The following is a 19654-nucleotide window of genomic DNA, read 5'->3' on the forward strand; positions in this document are numbered from 1 at the left end:
TGTTGGGAATCTGAGGTCTAAAATTAATTTTGGGAGATTAGACTTATAATGTGGGAATTACCCTGAGTATAAAAAGATTCTGCACAAGCTGATGAGAAGCTTGAGCATGATAAGTAAGTGTTCGCTATAGTACTTTTCTTGTGTTCTTCCATCTGTAATATTTTTTTTCTTCATTTCCAGGTGAATAAATTCTGTGCTGGAGTTTCATTGTTAGTCTACCTGGCTCTTTCTCATCTGAGTTTTCTTATGGCCTTTTCATCATTTCTTTTCACATTATTTTATTTCTTTAGGACAACATCAAAGCTCACAAGTAGTATTAAACGTACTCTAGTATGAACCAAACAGTATGGAAAAATATAGAATAAGCTTTGAAAATTGCCTTTCACCACTCTCCTCTTCTCCCCTTACAATTTCAATTATTATCCCCCTTTAAAGTGTCCTCTGATAAAAATTTATAATCTTTAATTTTAATTTAACACATTTGATGATAATTTGTCACTTAATGGTGAGTTCATAGAAGAGAGAGGTCTTTATCTGTGGTTTGGGTTTCACATGGAGCCTACTAAAACTGTTACTGTGTGTAGAAGAAGAATATGTAAAGACTTGACCTAAGGCAATAGCTGTGTCGTCATTTTGGAAGTGAAGGCTTACAACTTAGGGGTTTGGTGAATATGCAGAGAAAGGTAGCAATCTTAGTAGACTCCAGGAGTTATAGCTTGGGAAACATACCATTGAAGGTGCCATTTAAGGCGTACTGGGAACGGAGAAACTACTCTGTGTCTGCAAGTATATTACTAGAGTGCTTTCTGATTATATTCCATTATTGCAGGATCTTCTTTACCCATATTTCTGATTTGAGTTAGAGTTTGGGGAGATGCTATAATGTTTGAATATGGCATAGGTTTTCACAGTTTAGGAAAGACTGTGAAAAACAACCATTTTCTAGAAGAGTTATTTCTGAGGCTTCAGTGCTAGATAATGAATAAGACTTCCCAGTGGGGAGATGGATTTTTTCTTTTGAAAAAGTAGCAATAATTATGTTAAATAGGGTGACTATAAACCTGTTTTCTAGTCGTTTGTCATCTGTAAGTAGATGGTAAGTGGACATATATTTCATTATATATTCATTTTTAGAAAATAACATTTGAAAATGTTTGGTTTGTTTCAGATAAACATAATAATAACTGCATTTTGATAAAGTGTCTCTGAAAAACTTGTGCTGGGAAACCATATTCAGATATTTGTTTTGGCATTTCACATTTAGCAAATTTTTTTCCCATAAATTATAACTAATTTGACATTTTTTTTTCTTTCCAGATCATTCAACTTCAAGTGGCACATTATCTTTTAAGCCTAGTCGATCATTGGTTACTCTTCCTACTGCCCATGTCATGCCGTCTAACTCTAGTGCTTCAGTTTCCAAACATAGGGAATCATTGACGACAGATGGCTCAAAATGGAGTGCAAGCCTCATGCAAACATTGGGAAACCATGGCAGGGGAGAGCAGGACTCTTCACTAGACATGAAGGACTTCCGGCCTCTACGGAAATGGTCATCTTTATCCAAACTCACTGCCCCGGATAACTGCGGCCAGGGTAGCGTTATACATGCTGATGAGTCAAGGAGTGGTTTGGAAAAGACAGGGAGAGCCAAGGTTTTAACGTCTCAACTAAGAACAATTGGGCCTAGCTGCTTACATGATAGTATGGAGATGCTTAAGCTAGAGGACAAGGAAATAAATAAAAAACGATCGTCAACTCTGGACTGCAAATATAAATTCGAGAGCTGTAGCAAAGAGGACTTTAGAGCTTCTTCCTCCACCCTTAGGAGACCAACCTTAGACATGACATACAGTGCCTTACCTGAAAGCAAGCCCATTATGACAAGTGCAGAGGCCTTTGAACCTCCGAAATATTTAATGCTAGGTCAACAGGCAGTAGGTGGAGTTCCCATTCAGCCTTCTGTGAGGACACAGATGTGGCTTACGGAGCAGTTGCGGACAAACCCTTTGGAAAGTAGAACTACAGAGGACTCTTACAGTTTAGCTCCTTGGCAACAGCAGCAAATTGAAGAATTTCGACAAGAAAATGAAACACCAGTGCAGGTAAGGCTCAAAATCTAGTGTGTGCTTCCCTCCAGTGGATGTTATGAGTACAGTAAGTAGCACACTTGCAGTAAGCATAGAATAGTGTCTGTCCGTTGGTGCAGATGGTTTTGCTTTTCCTTTTTCAACTTACTAAGCATAAATGGTATAAACTCCCAAAGTACTGTTTTGATAAACAAAAGTTAAAAAATATTTGAGGCTGATTAAAACGAAAAACTTAAAATCTTGTACCTAACTTCGTCTTTACTTTCCTTCTCATTTGTTAAGTGAGCATAAAAATGAACAAAGCAACACATTTTCAATTTAAATGTGAAAGAGACAAAGGAACTGGCTTGGTATAGTAGAACATAAACTTGGGAGTATGAGGTCTTGGATTTTGTCTCTATCAGATTCAGAACCTGGATGATTTTTTTCCATCTGAGCCTCAGTTTCTTTTTCTGTTCTTCTGTTTTTTTTTTTTTTAATCAGTGAATAATTGACATGTAACATTGCATTAGTTTCAGTTCTACAACATAATGACTTGATACATGTATGTTTTGTGAAGTGATCACCACAATGAGTCTTAAGTCTGGTCTGGTTAATGTCCATCAGCATATATGCTTTCAATTTTTTTTTCCTCGTGATAACTTGTAAAATTATCTCTTAGCAACTTTCAAATATATGGTAGTGTATTATTAACTAGAATTATCATGGTGTACAGTAAGTACATCCTTATGACTTGAAGTTTTTTATCTTTTGACTTCCTTCACCCATTTTGTCCACCCCACTCTGGTTCTGGTGAACACCCGTTAGTTCTCTGTGATTTATTTTCTTTCTTTCTTTCTTTCTTTCTTTCTTTTTCTTTCTTTTTTTTTTAAGATTCTACATATAAATGTGATGATACAGTATTTTTCTTTGACTTCTTTTACTTACCACAATGCCCTCAAGGTATATTCATGTTGTCACAAATGGCAAGATTTCGTTTTGTTACAACTGAATAATAATCCATTGTATATATACCACATTTTCTTTGTTCATTCATTCATCAGTGGGCACTTAGCTTGCTTTCATGTCCTATCGTAAATAGTGCTCCGGAGGACATAGGAGTGCATATATCCTTTTGGGTCAGTGTTTTCATTTCTTTCGGTTAAGTACCCAGAAGGGGAATTGCTAGATCATATGGTAGCACTATTTTTAATTTTTTGAGGAACCCTTCATACTGTTTTCCATAGTGGCTGCACCAATTTACATTCCCACAAAGAGTGCACAGGTTTGTCTTTTCTCCACATCCTTGCCAATACTTGTAATCTCTTGTCTTTTTGATCATGACTATTCTAACAGGTGTGAGGTGATAGCTTATTGTGGTTTTGATTTGTATTTCCCTGATAGTGATGTTGGGCATCTTTTCATGGGTCTGTTGGCTAGCTGCATGTCTTCTCATTTCTTCATCTATGAAATGAGAAGGTGGAACTAAAGCCATTTTTAAAGTTTTGGTGGTGCTTGATACATATTTAGGTTTATAAGCAAAAAAAAAAAAAAAAGATTAAATTGGGTATCAGAATTTATTAATCAGGGGGCACCTGGGTGGCTTAGTCAGTTGAGCATCTGCCTTTGCCTCAGGTCATGATCTCTCAGGGTCTTGGGATCAAGCTCCACATTGGGATCCCTGCTCAGTGGGGAGCCTGCTTCTCCCTCTCCTTCTGCCTGTCACTACCCTTGTTTGTGTGCGCTCTTCCTCTCTCAAATAAATAAAATCTTTTTTCAAAAGAGATTCATTAATCAGTTTGAGGAAAGCATTTTATAAAATAACACATATAAATAAAAGTGGCATGTATCCCCTAAAGTAACATGTAAATATGTACATTTCTTGATGTGGAGATTTTTTTTTTCCAGAGTAATTTCCACAGCTCATTTTACCTGGGAAAGCAATTATCTGTAGAATTTTTTCTATAAATCTTATCATCCGTTTTTTATTACGAGAATTTTCTGAAACTAATTAATTCTATCAGAAATTATAAAATTTCCCTTAGAGAAAACATTTAAAATTAATGTTCATTACTGCTACTAATAAAAAATAGTAAAGATTAAAGGAATATAGCCTTTGAAAGGGTAAGGAGATCCCTTATCTAGAAACCTCTTAAATCTGAGTTCCAAAACATATACACACCTGAATATGCTACATTTACAGGGGAATCCTGAGCACATCTCATGTACCTTCTGTATTCTTGTTTTGGGCACAGTACTGAACAATCTTGATTATATATAAAAACCACATAACCAAAAGGAAGCATTATTATGATGTTTGAAATATAAATCAGAGAAGAGCAATTTAACCAGATTTGTGATTTATCAGTTCAAGTGATTGAAAGATAGGAAACCTAATTTTTATAATTTAAAAAAAAATCTTTTTTTTAAAAAAAAGATTTTATTTATTTATTTGAGAGAGAGCATAGAGGGAGAATGGAAGGAGAAGCAGACTTCCTGCTGAGAAGGCATCCCAATGTAGGACTCGATCCCAGGACTCTGGTATCATGCCCTGAGCCAAAGGCAGATGCCTAAATGACTGAGCTACCTTGGCACTCCAGAAACCTAATTTTTAAAATGCTACAGTATTTTAGTTCTCAAATGCTCTGTGATTATATGAGAACAGGGATCAGGCAGTTATTTCTCCAGCTGGTATTTTTGCACAGAATTGTGGTTGTCCATGGGGTGCTGAGTAATAATTTTCCAACCTGAAGGTGTGATAGAAAGATAACTGAGCAGATTGGATGAATTTAGGGGACTGAGTACTAATTTACTTCTTTTACTCTACTTGGAAAACCCTCTGCTTTGGAGTTTTTCCCAACCTTGAAGCTATGCAAAGAGGATAAGAAGCTTGGAGGTGCACGGTAGAGCCAAACTTACATTTAAATCTTCTGCCTAGTACATGGTAGAGGAAGAAGGCTACTAGAGGACAACATTTGCACACACCCTGGCATGTCCTGCTTTTTGATGAGCTGTATTTGGAAGGGTCTCTTCGTTGTGCTCCTAAGTGTTGTAGTAGAGAGATGAAAGCAGGTAAAGAAAACTGAAGACAGTTCAATTGCCATGTTTAAATGATCACTTCTCTTCTCATTCCCTTCTTGGACTATTACAGAAAACAGTTCTTAAATACCTTCTCCTTGGATCCTGCAAGTGCTGTCTTTATTATAAAAGTTCTTATCTTAGTTGTTTCTTAAAAGACCTTTTAAAGAATTGACTTCCTTTTTGTCTAATTTTTACATAAAGGAAAGAGCCATAGTAAGGATCAGACCATCTGATAAATTGTGAGAACGTGTATGATTTTCAGGCACAACTCCTAAACTCTCACCATGAAAGAAACCTCTCTCTTTACAACCAAGGAAAGGAATTTGGCAGAGTCATAATCTAACACCACCATAGATTTATATAGAACCTAGTAGCTCTCAAGAGTGTTTATCTCATTTGATCTGCACAGTTTCTTTCCCTGCTTTTCTCCCTCCAAAGGTTGATATTGTAATGTGGAAGCTTGTCTCTTAGGAATAATCATTGAGTCAGCTTCACAGTCACATGCTCATGCCGATTCCCATGATTTCCTACTAACTCAGATAGAATGCAGTAGAGTAGTACTCTGAAACATTTTCCTTTGTAAATGAAGAGAGGCTATCTATGCCTTTAGGTGGTTAGAATATAGACCTCCATGTGCAAACTGTCTTTGGGTCTTTACTTTGTTCTGTGTCACCCCTCTCCTCCCACCTTTCCCAAAACCTCTCTGACCCTACAGCAGAAGAGAAAGACCACCAGAGTCTTCCCTTCTCTTTGGAAAGAATGTATCCCTTACCATTTCCTTCTTTTATTTCTTTTCTGGAGGATGGGAGAATGGGGGAAGGGCGTGGAAGTGTATACCTCTACACACAACAGTATCCATTGGATTCCTTTAAGCTCACGGTGCATCTTTTCAGGCAGAAGTGAAGAAATGGTCTGTTTTTTGAGGAAGTTGGTTATCTTCTTTTCTCTTACATTCTCTAGGATGTTTCTAAGTTCTGGGTTACAATCATTTTTTAAAGAGAGGAAGATAAAATTTTGTACCCCACTTAAATCATGATGAGGCTGGTCAGCCAAAATACTGACACCTAGTGATTTCAGCATATTTTGCTGAAAACTTTACATCAATCAGGAATGCAAATAAAAATTTGATAAAATGACTTAAATGACTTAGTTTTTGTTTAACATGATTAAAAGATGAAAAAGTTTTATTTTTAACATGAGAGTGTTTTATGTATTCTGTTGCATACTCTGAAAAGAAATAGTTTTCTTGTTTTTTATTTTTGTCCTTTTTTTTACTGTTTAAGATCTAACTGTGCACTGAAAGCTGTGAACCCTATGACACTCTAGATAGGATGTGACAATATGACACATTCACTTGGTAGTTAAAAAGCATTTTGTATATATGCTTTAATAAATTAGTAGTATGTTTGACTTTTTTTAATCTTTCAACTTTTTTACATAGTATTGGCTTGTAATTTATACATCAGAAGAGCAAATTTAAAAAAAAACTTACTGGTTTCTCACTTTGCTAGAAGATTAAAAAATAATTATTGAGGAGAAATAAAATCTATAAAGTAGAAAATTCATTATTTTATGTAGGTCTGCCCTCTTGTGTCTATATGAGGAAATCTTGATCTTACTTTGAGAAAAGTCACTCACTGAAAACAATCTACAAAACCAAAACTGCTTATATTGATTGTTTTATGGCCATATCAATCATGAGTTGTATTAAAAAGCAATTTCACTGAGTTCAAGAAGGTTCTTTTTGACATAGGTGATTTACATTAAATAAATATTTTGAAACAACTACTATATAAAGGGCAGCGTTAAACATTTAGAAATTAGTTCATTTGTAGTATCCTGTAAGTTAAGATTAAACTTTATTCTATAATAGAAAGAACATTTGGTATTTAAAAATTTTAAATACATTGTTTTATTATATCTTACTCTTTACATATAATGATAAACAGAATAAATAATTTCCATTTAAAGAATAGGTCTTTTTGTTCTACTTTCTAATCTGAGTTACAGTAATCCTCAAGAAAAAGGTTTTTAATTTCTCTTAAAGTCAAAAAGAAAAACAAAAAACTTATTTCTATTTTACTTAGGGAAATACTCCATAACTTCACATTTTTTAGTTTGATATTGATGTTGTAATAATGAACAATACAATGAAAGGAACAGAATTTAGCATTTCAGGTTTTCACATATTAATATCAGTGCAGCTAATTATAGAACTTGGTTACTTTTTTATAAGTAATTATACCAGTGATGTAAATGTATTGCTTATTATTTATAAGCCGCCTAGTTGATAGTAGGGATCTCCAGCCTATAGATGAGGCTTTGCTGAAATCTCCCCGTCAGTATGAGATCCTTTTTTGTCTGTTCCTCAAATATCAGTGAATCAAAACTGCCCCCCCATCCCTAGTACTTGTCAGGTACCCAGAAAATATTTATAACAGTGTCTTCTTGACTAATCTGTTAGTTGCACTTGTATTATAAATCAGGGTCAGTACTGACTTCTCAAATTCGTTTAGTAACCACATTTTAGCAAATCATACAGTAAATTATGTGTTCTCTACTCTTTTAGTATTGCTATATTTGTAATATGTCTTGAATTGAAGTTAAAATTACTAGATTATGCAGTATAGGTATAAACTACTTTAGGCCTAATTCTAAACTGAATCAAGTTAAATTAACAAATTAATGAATGTATTTTCCAGTACCAAGTTTTACGTCTGTTATAAGTTGGAGGGTATTTTTAAGTGATCAGAGAGGAAATTGAACGTGTATCCAGCAAAAAAAAAAAAAAAAAAATGTAGATTAATATTGCTGGGTTTATAATTTAGCATGGTAGAATGGCCTACCAAATAGGTATTGACCATTTGGTTGACAGGTTAAGGAAAATAGTTCTATTCTATTATGAACTATAGGACAAAAAGGTCATGTCAAAACGTGATCAAAGAATTAATTTTGGGGAACCCCAAATTTTATTTCTTTTAATGCTTGAAAGAATGTATTTTCCTTTTATTCTTTTTTTAAATTCTTCTTCTTGCCTATATTGAAGCTGAGCTTAAGAATAGAAGACAATTTATAAAATCATCCTAAAGTCTTAAGATTTCATAATTTCAGAGACATAGTGTGATTAAGTTACATACTTAGATGATCAACTACAGTGCCTGAAGTTAGGTTAGACTCTCTTTTATTAGTGTATTAGTAATTATGGCTAATCATACTGTCAGCTGTTAAGTTAACCAGTAGTTCTTGTCTGCTGATAATAATGTACTACAGAGAATGGATTTCTGGTTTGTCTTCATATACTAGAATTCTGTAATTCTTTGAAAAAGTTGGTTAAGAGAAATTTTATTTATGTTAGAGTATGGCTCTACTTTTTCTACTTGGTTCTCATAAACTTTAAAAAATGTTAGTGTAGTACAGAGAAAGAATAATACAATTTCTATTTTATAATGTAGGTTATGGGAGTTACTACAAAGAGTTCTGAAGATAATAAGATAACAGATGTGAGAAATCAGTAGACTATTTCAAATGATGACTCTTCATTTGAATGACTATTTTGGTACTTGGTGAAGACCTGAAAAATATTTAATAAACATCACAGAGGCTTTTACAGTACAATATAAATTATATTTACCCCCAAGAGTGAAGCTAATGCTTTATATGTGAAATGAACTGGTTAGCAGTGCAATTTCAAAACTAAACCTACTTCATCCTCAGAGAAGATGTGGGATAGAAACTTACAAGCTCTTTAAGTTTCTGAATTCAACAGTTACATTATGCACACTTACAGTCATTTTGAATTTTTGAAAATAAAAGCTCTTTTCATGTTTACAGGATCCCACGGGTGAATACATTTGCTAAAAATTTGTTTTGTCCTGAATCTTGACCTTTTCAAAAGAAATTCTTCTACTTAGGAAGTGGTCTGTTATGTAGTACTTTTTCCCCTTCTTCATGGGATGACAGATTTTAAGCTGATGGTAATAAGTTGCATCACTGGAGATTGCAGCAGAACTTCAGAGAAGCATCACAATGATGCAGATCAACAAGAGACATATTAAAATGAGACAGAAATTTATAAATAGGTTCTGTAGATTTTGGCGTGCTTGTTGAGGCATTTCAATGGTTGAAGCTCTTCTTATAGCAGAGCGAGTGAGGTATTGGACTTTCTCCATGACCCCAGGAAAGCAGGAAGTCTCGGGTTTTAAATGGTGAAGAGAAAGGTAAAAGGCTGGCAGCCAAATAGGAGCTCCGTCACTCTCTTCTTTTGGGTAGCCTGGAATGTAAAAATAGCAAATGGATTAGGATCATGTGTGTAACCTATTCTCTGAACAGGTAAAGACACAATTTCATATTAATTCATCTTCCTCAATATTTGTATTTATGACATCAGATATGTAGTCTTTCTTGGTGAGGGTCACCATGATGTCTTTTTTGTCTTATATTTGGAGTGTAAGAACTTAAGTCTTTGCTTCCTTCTCTCAAAATGACTAGAAGTATAGTTTGGTTTAGGGTGCAGCTCATTTCAGACGATTTCCTTGAGTGAAAGTGTTCACATATAGTTTCATAAAGACTATTTCTCTGTGAGCATAACTGTTGTGAATATTAGTGTATTAATAACATCAGAGAAAATCTCATAAAAACAAATACATGTAAGAAATTACTTTGCAGATGTTGATTTTAGTCCAAAATAAAAGTTAAATGGGAAGTATTATAGCAGAACTATAGATTCACATGTTTGTCATCCCTTTTTATGAATTTGTAGCTTTGTAGAATATGCTATTTTGAGTAATATTTTAACAAGACTGGTTATTAAGTACTGAAGACTCTCAGGCTCAGAAAGCATAGTAATAAAATTATCATCTCCGGGCACCTCAGTGGCATAGTTGGTTCATCGTCTGGCTCTTGGTTTTGGCTCAGGTCGTGATCCTCAGGGTCATGAGATCCAGCACTCCCATCAGGCTCCATGCTCAGCATGGAGTCTGCTTATGTTTCTCTTTTCCTCTGTCCCTCCCCTCTGCATGCATGCACACATGCTCTTTTTCTCCCTCTTCCTAAAATAAATAAATCTTTAAAAAAATTATCATCTTACTGTGTACCACAGACAGTCCCTGTTTAGAAATGACCTGTACTCAAGAATGGTGGCTTGCACTTACTTGCTTTCTTTCAGAGCTTCCATAAGTTATTCTGTCTAATTAATTAGTTGTGGTAAGTAATAAGTGAAACAAAAATAAAACAGTGCATTATTATAGAAAAATTAGAGGTTAGAAATTATCTGTAAATTAAGCATCTAGAGATAATCGTTACTAAGACGGGGATATTTTGTTGTCAGTTATGATATTTCTTTATAGATTTTGAAATAGAAATTAGAGTGGAATTTTTTTTAAAAAAAGCCTGTAATTTAACTGCTGTTAACATTTGTTGATATATCATTGTTGATCAAGATATTACCACCTATCCCTGTATCCAGATTTCATTCTCTCCCTAATCTCTCCACATTCCACGAAAGCCTCGATAAAGCCTAGATAAAGCAGTCAGCTCTATTGAGAGAGGCTGGTGCTGGAGAGAGCAGAGAGGAGAACTGAAAGAATGGGAGAGGGAAGATGTATTTCAGGCATGATCAGTGAGAACTAGGAATTTAGGTTTACAAAGAAAGCATGTGGTAAATTGTTGTTAGATTCTGTAGTTTTCAGTACCTCAGTTTGGCTCTATTAGCTTTGAATTCTATACTAGATTGCGCTTTCATTTGGCTGGAGACTCTGACCTCCTTCTATTATTGATCTATAGTGAGGAGATCCAAACAGCTAACTTAACATCAAACTTCATTCTCTTAAAGAGTTGGTAAAACCTGTGTTTCCCTAACATATATATATCTGTAACATATATTCTTTTTTTTTCAATTTATTTATTTTCAGAAAAACAGTATTCATTATTTTTTCTCCACACCCAGTGCTCCATGCAATCCGTGCCCTCTATAATACCCACCACCTGGTACCCCAACCTCCTACCCCCCACCACTTCAAACCCCTCAGATTGTTTTTCAGAGTCCATAGTCTCTCATGATTCACCTCCCCTTTCAATTTACCCCAACTCCCTTCTCCTCTCTAACTCCCCTTGTCCTCCATGATATTTGTTATGCTCCACAAATAAGTGAAACCATATGATAATTGACTCTCTCTTCTTGACTGATTTCATTCAGCATAATCTCTTCCAGTCCCGTCCATCCCAACTTTTGTGGCAACGTGGACGGGACTGGAAGAGATTATGCTGAGTGTAACATATATTCTTAATTGTCCAACACAAGGGCTGTTAACACCCCTACTACTTGGTAGATGGCATCTTAAGTGTGTTTTTAAATTTAATTTAATTACTTTTGTTTGAATTCCTCAGATAAAATACTGTAGAATAAAGCCTTTTTTATTTTCTCATTTAAGAAAATGCATGCTTTAAGTTTTTTTTCTGCTATTGGTTAAATGTGGGGAAGATCCCCATTATTCATTCTTTTATGTATTTGATACTAGTTCATGTGAGAATGTATAACAGAATAGTTAAGAAAGCAATAAGAACTAGCATTGGTCATTCCTATTAGAACTTACATTTTTATGAAGTTTCATAACTTTAAATGGTCTCTGAGTTCTGATTTTAAAAATTACTTCGAGAAAAAACTTGGAAAAGGAGGAAGCTGGCTAGTTGTTCATCATGAAGCATATATGCAAGAGTCATTCCCTACCCCGACACTTTGATGAGTGGGACTTCAGTCACATGAAACATGTCACCTTTCCATAAATACTTCGTTGCCTTTTTTGATTCTGTCTTTTGCACATGTTGTTCTGGCTGTGCCTGGAATGTCTACCCTCTACTCCCCACCCCCCCACCCCCACTCTACCTTTGATTCTTTGCCAGGCAAACTTCAGTTGATCCTTAAGCCCCAGTTTAGATATCACTTCCTAATGAAACTTTCCATTACTCATTAAGGTAGAATTGGTTCTCTCCTCTCGTTTTCAGTAGGGCTTTAGTGTTACCTATATCAGGAGAGCTATCTGGCTGTGCTCTAATTTTGATTCACATGTCCCCAGGTAGACTTGTAGATCATAAGTATAAGGAACTCTGCATGTTTATTTTGTATTCTGGTATGCAGTGCATAGTTGTTACTATTTGAATAACAAATAGTACAACTATTTGAGTGAAGCTGAATGAGGGATTCTTATGATTTAATTTAATAGTTTTAGGAAATTGTTAATGATAAAAAGTAGTGCTGGGACTAACAGATTAACCAGTTAGAATAACAGAATTTGGTAGTTGAACACAGATTATAATCTCCAGTATTCTTCTCAAGTCTCTGTCACAGAAGAGAGAAATGAAGTTTAGAGGATTACAGCTTAGATAAATTGTTAGTATTAACATTAACCTGAAGGAAGCTTTGTACAGGTGGGTATTTGGTGAAATATGAGGAGGTATGCCCTAGGGAGATGAACTCTCTACTGATGAAGGTATGATGAATACATTTAAAGATGAGTTCCTCCATTCCTTAGAGGCAAGCTGTAAATAGGGTAATATTTGATGGAAATCCTCAAAAGTAATTTCACTTGATATTCATTTTATCTGATGATAATAGAGCATTCTTACAGGATAATCATAAATGGATTGTATTGGGAGAACTTGTACCTGGCACCAGCAATAATGGAGATGGAAATTAGTCCTACCTCCCTTTTTATTTATTTATTTATTTTTAAAGATTTTATTTATTTATTTGACAGAGAGAGAGAGATCACAAGTTGGCAGAGAGTCAGGCAGAGAGAGAGGGGGAAGCAGCTCCCCGCCGAGCAGAGAGCCCAATGCGGGGCTCAATCCTAGGACCCTGAGATCATGACCTGAGCCAAAGGCAGCGACTTAATCCACTGAGCCACCCAGGCAACCCCTATCTCCCCCTTTAAAGGAAATATATAGATTAATTGTATGGGACAGGAGGAGTAAGGACACTTGAAAATTTAATTCATCACCCAGGCTATAGAATCAGAACGTTGAAAAATATAAAAGATCCTTTGATAGGGATCTGGTTGTAGAAATGCCATATTCCTGTCTCTTGAGTTACATGTTAGAGGCAGAAAAGTACCCACACAGTATTTTGTATACTGTGGGATCTATGATTATTTTCATTTTTGGAGGAATGGGAAGAATACTATTCTTTGTAGGATTTATAGTCTTTTGTTATCCACTTTTCCTCATTTGCTCAAAAAAAGTGAAATTGGGAAGTATTAAGAGCTATTCTGTTTTTTGAAATGGAGGAACAAAAGAAACAAACCACAGGGAACTCTTAATCTTCCAACTAAGTACCATCGTAGGCAACATTTTGGGTGAAAGGTACTATATCAGCTTCTACAAGGACCCTCACTTTGTAGTGAGTCCTATTTCTTAATGTAATATTGGATGCAATCTTGTGCAAAACAAACCTCAGTCTCAGTAGACTTTGGAAAACTTGTGGTGGTCTGCTTTATGACTTGCTAGGAAACAAACAATTTAACAACGCAGTATATGGTGAGCAGCAATCCTCACCTATAATTTACATACTTTCAGTCCTTTGCATAATTTTCTGAACTTCCAATTTTGGCGAGTACTTTCTCTCTGAAACCTTAAATTCCTGAGATTCTTTATGGAAATCAGAATTTTGCTTTTTTTATTTTTGGCTGTTTACTTCTTTTAGTAAATGGAGGCATATTTTCCTAGTAAACTCAAGTATTACACATCTAACACTGTGGTCCTACAGATACTTTTTAGAGTTCTTTTTCCACTTAATTGGTTCAGAAGATTAGAATTCTCTATAGGTTTGAGTGTACAGGACCTCTCTATATTAAGATTATTTTGGGGTTTTGCTTTTTCTTACTATTCACTGTCATTTTCACAGATATCTGGAGATACCTGGAAATGATTATATATGCATGTTTTGTGACTTGTTGAATCAAGTCAGGGCAGTTCATCATAGATTTATTATCCATCTGTTGGATGCAGAGTTCAATTTGGGTAGAATAATTTTCCTTTTGAGATTATCTAATATAAAACTTGGATGTTCTATTTGAGGTTACTTTGTGGCATCAACATTCCAGAACTTTGTTGGTCTGTACTGGCTATTTGAAAGAAGTTTCAGGCTGCTTCTGCCCGGTTATGAAAAGAATTGTGTAAACATAAAAATCACTATGTTCTCAACCCCTAAATTGACTTCATAATGAAATGTTTTCCTTGCTGTAAAGCTCTGCCTTGAGGAAAATTCATTAAACAATAGCACGGAGAGATTTTCTCTTTGAAATTGTCACATTGCTGTTGCTGTTTTGTCTGTAGACTTGTCTTCATTATCTGTTTATTATGTTAAAATTAATTTATTCACAATTAAAGTATTCTTTTTAACCCTTTAGTAGTTGAGACCAGATTCTTCTTTTGGGGGAAAAGGTGTGGGAAGGGAGTTCAGAAGGAAAGTTTTAAGGAAAAATGAACGCTAGTTCTCTAAACCCCCACTAATATAAGTGAAATGTTTTTGTTTTTTTTTTTTGTTTTTTTTTTTTTTGGAAAGACCTGAAGGTGGAGTACATTTTAAAATTCACTAGAGGTCCTCAGTTGACTGTGATTATACTGGGGTGGAGCTGTAGGCCCAGGCTTCATTTTACTGTGTTTATTTGGTAATATATGCTTCAGAATTAATGTAGGGTAAGAACATCGAAGTACAATTTCTAGAAATGTTCAAAAGACTACGTATTATCTGTTTTAGGTAATTGTAATTTAGAAAGATTATTTCCTTGATTTTTAACCTTTAGGTTTCTTCTATTGCTATGCTGATCAGCACCGTTAATTCAGTTTAGATGAAAATCATTTTCATAGCATAAATAACAAAGCAAGATATCTCTGTTGGAGCACTGTAAAATAAATGGGGTAGAATATTTTAAATGGTAGAATGTGAGCAGGTCAGAAATGAAATTGAGGTAAGAATTTAATATTGGAACTGGAATAAAATGCAAAAGTGTGTCGTTTTGTGAAAAGTTTTGAAAAATTAACCTAGATTTTAGGCATCAGGGCTAAATAGATCAAAGGGATCAATATTTAAGGAATGAAACAAATTAAAGGAAACATTGATTGTGGTATGTTCTATCGTTTTTGTTTTTTTTTAAAAGCCTGTGAGTTATTTTGAGTTTTGCCTTCCATTGTTTATTGTTTAATAACAAGGATATCTGTAACTTTCTTATATCCCTGTCTTTAAAAGTGATCAGGAGAATATTATATAGGTTATTAAGGACATAATGCCCCATGTGTAAATTAGCTTTCAATGAAATGCAGTGGTTTTGAATTTAAATGAAGTTTGTGTCCTCTGACTTTGCATTTAGGGTACCATTAACAGTATTTGAGGACTTTAGTTTATTTTGCTTTGCCAGTGTCGTGATGTATTTTTAAGTCATGCTGATCACTGGATGTGATGTGCATGTGGTTTAGAGTTCTAAAATTTTGGCTCCAACCAAGGCACCACCATTTCTTAGCTCTGTGATCTTGCAGTTCACATTTTTGCATCTGTTTCCTAATGTAAAATAGAGATGCAGTATCACACATATACACATATATCACACATTTATCAGTACGTTTAGACGATTGTTCAGAAATAAAGAAGGAAGTTTTGATTGACTATTTCTAGGATTGGTAATAAACATAGTCTAACTTACAGACTTAATCTAATATTTACATTTAATTTTTACTTAAAAGTTAATATATTTCATAGTCTAATACATTACATAATCTATTACACAACACATTTACTACATTAAAATTTATTTTAAAGATTTATTTATTTATTTATTTGACAGAGAGAGAGAAAGAGAGACACAGTGAGAGAGGGAACACAAGCAGAGGGAATGGGAGAAGGAGAAGCAGATTTCCTGCTGAGCAGGGAGCCTGATGAGGGGCTTGATCCCAGGACTCTAGGATCATGATCTGAGCTGAAGGCAGATGCTTAATAACTGAGCCACCCAGGTGCCCCTAAATATTTTTTCTTTTATACAAATTTTGTTTATACAACTATTCTGTCTCCACTTAATTAGATTAAGAAATAATACATAAAAATATGAACCAAATCATTTTTTTCTGGAATATTATTTTCCTTAATGTCCACTAAAATGCTTTTAAAATAGTTCTAATATTTGAGTTTCACGAAATGATAATGACTGACTTCCCATAATAAAGCAAGTACTTTAGCTCTTTCACATGTTTTTAAACAACCAGTTTTTCATAACATTCTTCATATTTCTTCCTTTTATTTCATTCGATACTTTTTTTTACACTTAATTTTAAGCCTCCTGTCTTTGTAAACAAAGACAATACTTAAATGTCACCTAGTTAGGACATAATGTCTGGCAGTAGGGCATTTATGTTTGGAAATTTGAACAGCTGTCACTGTAACTGTAATTTTTATTAGCCTGTATACATGATTTATCTCAGGATAACTTTAACAACAGAATTTGTGCTCTTTCTGGAAATTCTCAACTTTTTGGAGCAATATGTGATGTAGTAAAATTCTGGTACCATAAAAGAATTCATGAATATCCCATTTGAAGCACGAGAATGTAATTTGTTAGGTATTTGAGTAAGAATTTGTAAATAAGTAAACAAACACCTGCACCAAGAGACCTTTATATGATATCAAAGGAAAAACATTTTATGAATGTAAAGATACTGAGAGGCAGTTACAGTGCCTCAGTGGTAGGCAAAAATTAGAAATGTTTTTGCATGTCTTTAGGAAAGCTGCTTATGGAATTATAAAGTTCTTTTTGAAAAAAAGCAATAGAGTTAATATTTGTCATAGGAACTTAGAATTCCAGAGATAAATTTTATTTTGACATACATATGAAAGTGTCCTTTATGTCCTGACTGATAGAGATTTAAGAATGAAGACACATTTCACATATATTAAACTGAGGATTGTAACATCAAGAGTAAGTGGAATTCAAACAGAAGTCATTAAAATTTATTGTATCATCTTCATTCCTGGGCATTTAAAAAAATTTCCTTCTTTCTCATCACCCCTGTCTAAATGCAGGAAAGGATAATGAGAAACCAGGGAGGGTGGTGACTTGATAACAATATATTCATTAATAGGCAGAATAAAGATATTTACCAAATTCACTCAAATGAGATATTTAGGAATCTTGTACCAAAATAAGATCTCTTTTAAATTGCCAAATTGGTATTCTCTAACTTTACAAAGAATTTTACATGTGTTTTTGATGGGTTTTTTAAAAATTTCCAAGCTTGTTATTTATGATATGGTATTGGATTTCATATAAGTAACAGAATTTATTAAATCTTGGAATTCTTTTTAGAAGTGTTTTTTAAAAAGTTGAGTGGAGTTTATAGAGAGGGAAAAAAGTCCCCAAAAGGATTTTGAGAGTAGTTTGTCTTACATTTTAAAAAATTCTATTAAGTATTTACTGTAAAGAATCATAATGATGATATTAGAATAGTAATGCCAGCACTGTGCATGTTGTACAATCACACGACTGCTGATAGTTTCATAGATATAACTGGAAGCCCAGTCCTACTCTGTTTTCTCAGCACAGTTACAGATAATGAGATGAAGCCACTGTTTTTGCTTGAAGAAATGAAATCTCCATTACCACCAAATATGGTAACATAATTGAAAGATATTTTAATTGGCAGAAATTCACTTTTGAAAAGCAAAATAAAAAAGTTAAATTCAAATGACAAACCAATAACTAAGGTTAAAGATGATGTGAACCTTATTATTTCAAAGTTAAGTCTTATTCTTATAGTCCCCGTACAGATATGCATTTATTTAGAAATTAAAGTTTTTGTCATATCAAAAATTTTATTGTTTAACCTGGAACTGAAATTTACAAAACATGATTTAGCTCTTGAAAAAGTTCAGTAATTCTAAATTATAGAAAACAAGAATTGCCAAAATCAGTGAACTCTTTTTCTTACCTTGGCTGTTGTGATGATTACAGTATGGAGTATTGTGAAGTTGTATGAAGTCTTATCGGTGTTTAGTTGGAAAGTTTTCTGACTCTGTTACCGGACTTATGGGAACAATTGAAGTAGGTGTAGGAGAAAAAGTGCTCTAGGGTGGACTTATGATGTCACACAAGAATTCTGAAGTTATGATTGGCTAGTTATAGTCTTATCACAACCAAACTTTTTTAGAATGTCATTTATCTTACTTTAAGTATGGAAAGGTCATTAACACTTTGTGCCACATTTTTTGCTTGTAATTTTCAAAAGTATATGGAAGATAAATGAGAAAAAAAAAAGTGTGAGTGGTAGAAAGCTCCCTTTAAAGATTCATTAATCTTCAGGCTTAGAAACAATTGTGTACTGATGGTGATACTGTTGAAGAACTAAAATAGGTATATAGGAATTTTAATGAGCAAGAATATTACTGGCTTAAGTCAAACAACTTTTTTGGTGTCATTGCTGCTGTTGCTTTAATACTACAGTTTCATAAGGTTAGCTCCTAACAGTACAGTAACTAAACATTTTCACAGAATCATGTTTAATACCTTTTACTGTCTCATTTTCTCTTTCTTCATACCACTGTGTATATGGGGGAGGGAGGGGTGTGTGTGGGAAAACCAGGCTACTAACTGATTTCAGTTTAAAAAATTAGCTTTATCATATAAAGTAAGAACCAATACATGTATTTAATTAGTTTGTGGTTTCTTCGGGTAGAACTTTTAACAATATTTTTATGAACAATAATTTTCATGTTTAAACTGATACATATTACCCCAAGAAAAGTTGCAATTCACGAATTTCAGTATTTAAGATTTTTTAACAGCTGCAATAAACTACCATAAAAATCTTAACTAAAATTTTAATAAGTGGAGGCAGTATCAAGAATAACTTTATAGTAAAAATGAAATAATCACGGATTCCTAATCAGTGGCATTCTAAATGTTAATGATACTTTCTTGAAAATAGGTGTGCCTTTTGTTAGACATTTAAGGTATGTAATATTTCTAAAAGGATTGCCTCATTTAATGCAGCAATTGTTTTCCTGAAAATTACTATACAGATGAAATTTGAGTAAGTGGAATGGTATTTGAACTTCCTAGAACAATCTGTCTTTGAGATTAGAACTGGAGAAAGAATTCTTTGGAAAAGGTGTAGGCATTATTTTCCTATTTCCTCTGATTTTTTTGTTTATACTATATATTACATTTACCTCAGTTACCACACCTACAAATTCTAATATTTAACTCTCTTCTGTAATTTTGGAGGAGGTATTTGCTATTTTATTTTATTTTTTTATGTTTATAGTAGAGTGAGCTCCGCCTGCTTCCCTTTCTTATGGGTAACTAAAATGTGGTGCAGCAGCTGCTTATGTGTCCTTAAATGGAGATGGTTTTGGCTTCTTCCAAAGAAAGATAAAATCCTTCTCTAGAGCAAATCTCTTGTTATTTAAAGAATCAGCTAAAACTAACAAAAAACATTTCAAAAGACCCTCTGTGAACATTTCTAAG

At 33.9% G+C, this 19654-nt stretch overlaps 2 protein-coding genes across 5 annotated transcripts in view; one reads left to right on the plus strand and one right to left on the minus strand.

Moving 5' to 3' along the window:
• The window catches only part of CEP85L (centrosomal protein 85 like), a 180268-nt gene that overhangs the window by 62020 nt on the left and 98594 nt on the right, over positions 1 to 19654 (plus strand). For all 4 annotated transcript variants that reach the window (XM_045071266.1, XM_004740086.3, XM_004740087.3 and 1 more), the window contains one exon: positions 1318 to 2105. In XM_045071266.1, coding sequence (XP_044927201.1) covers positions 1318 to 2105 — 788 coding nt within the window. The remainder of the gene's footprint in view (positions 1 to 1317; positions 2106 to 19654) is intronic.
• PLN (phospholamban) lies at positions 7142 to 18250 on the minus strand. The gene is made up of 2 exons (XM_004740085.3): positions 18117 to 18250; positions 7142 to 9420 (listed from the first exon to the last, which is right to left on the minus strand). The coding sequence occupies exon 2, from the start codon at positions 9317 to 9319 to the stop codon at positions 9161 to 9163; it is 159 nt and encodes a 52-aa protein (XP_004740142.1). The 5' UTR covers positions 9320 to 9420; positions 18117 to 18250; the 3' UTR covers positions 7142 to 9160.

This window comes from Mustela putorius, unplaced genomic scaffold (assembly GCF_011764305.1).
Source record: "Mustela putorius furo isolate JIRA1106 unplaced genomic scaffold, ASM1176430v1.1 tig00003983_pilon_pilon_pilon, whole genome shotgun sequence".
NCBI classification, from domain to species: domain Eukaryota; kingdom Metazoa; phylum Chordata; class Mammalia; order Carnivora; family Mustelidae; genus Mustela; species Mustela putorius.

What these genes read in the sequence shown, in the direction of transcription:
- PLN (XM_004740085.3), bottom strand. Translation starts at nt 9,319, where the DNA reads ATGGAGAAAGTCCAATACCTCACTCGCTCTGCTATAAGAAGAGCTTCA.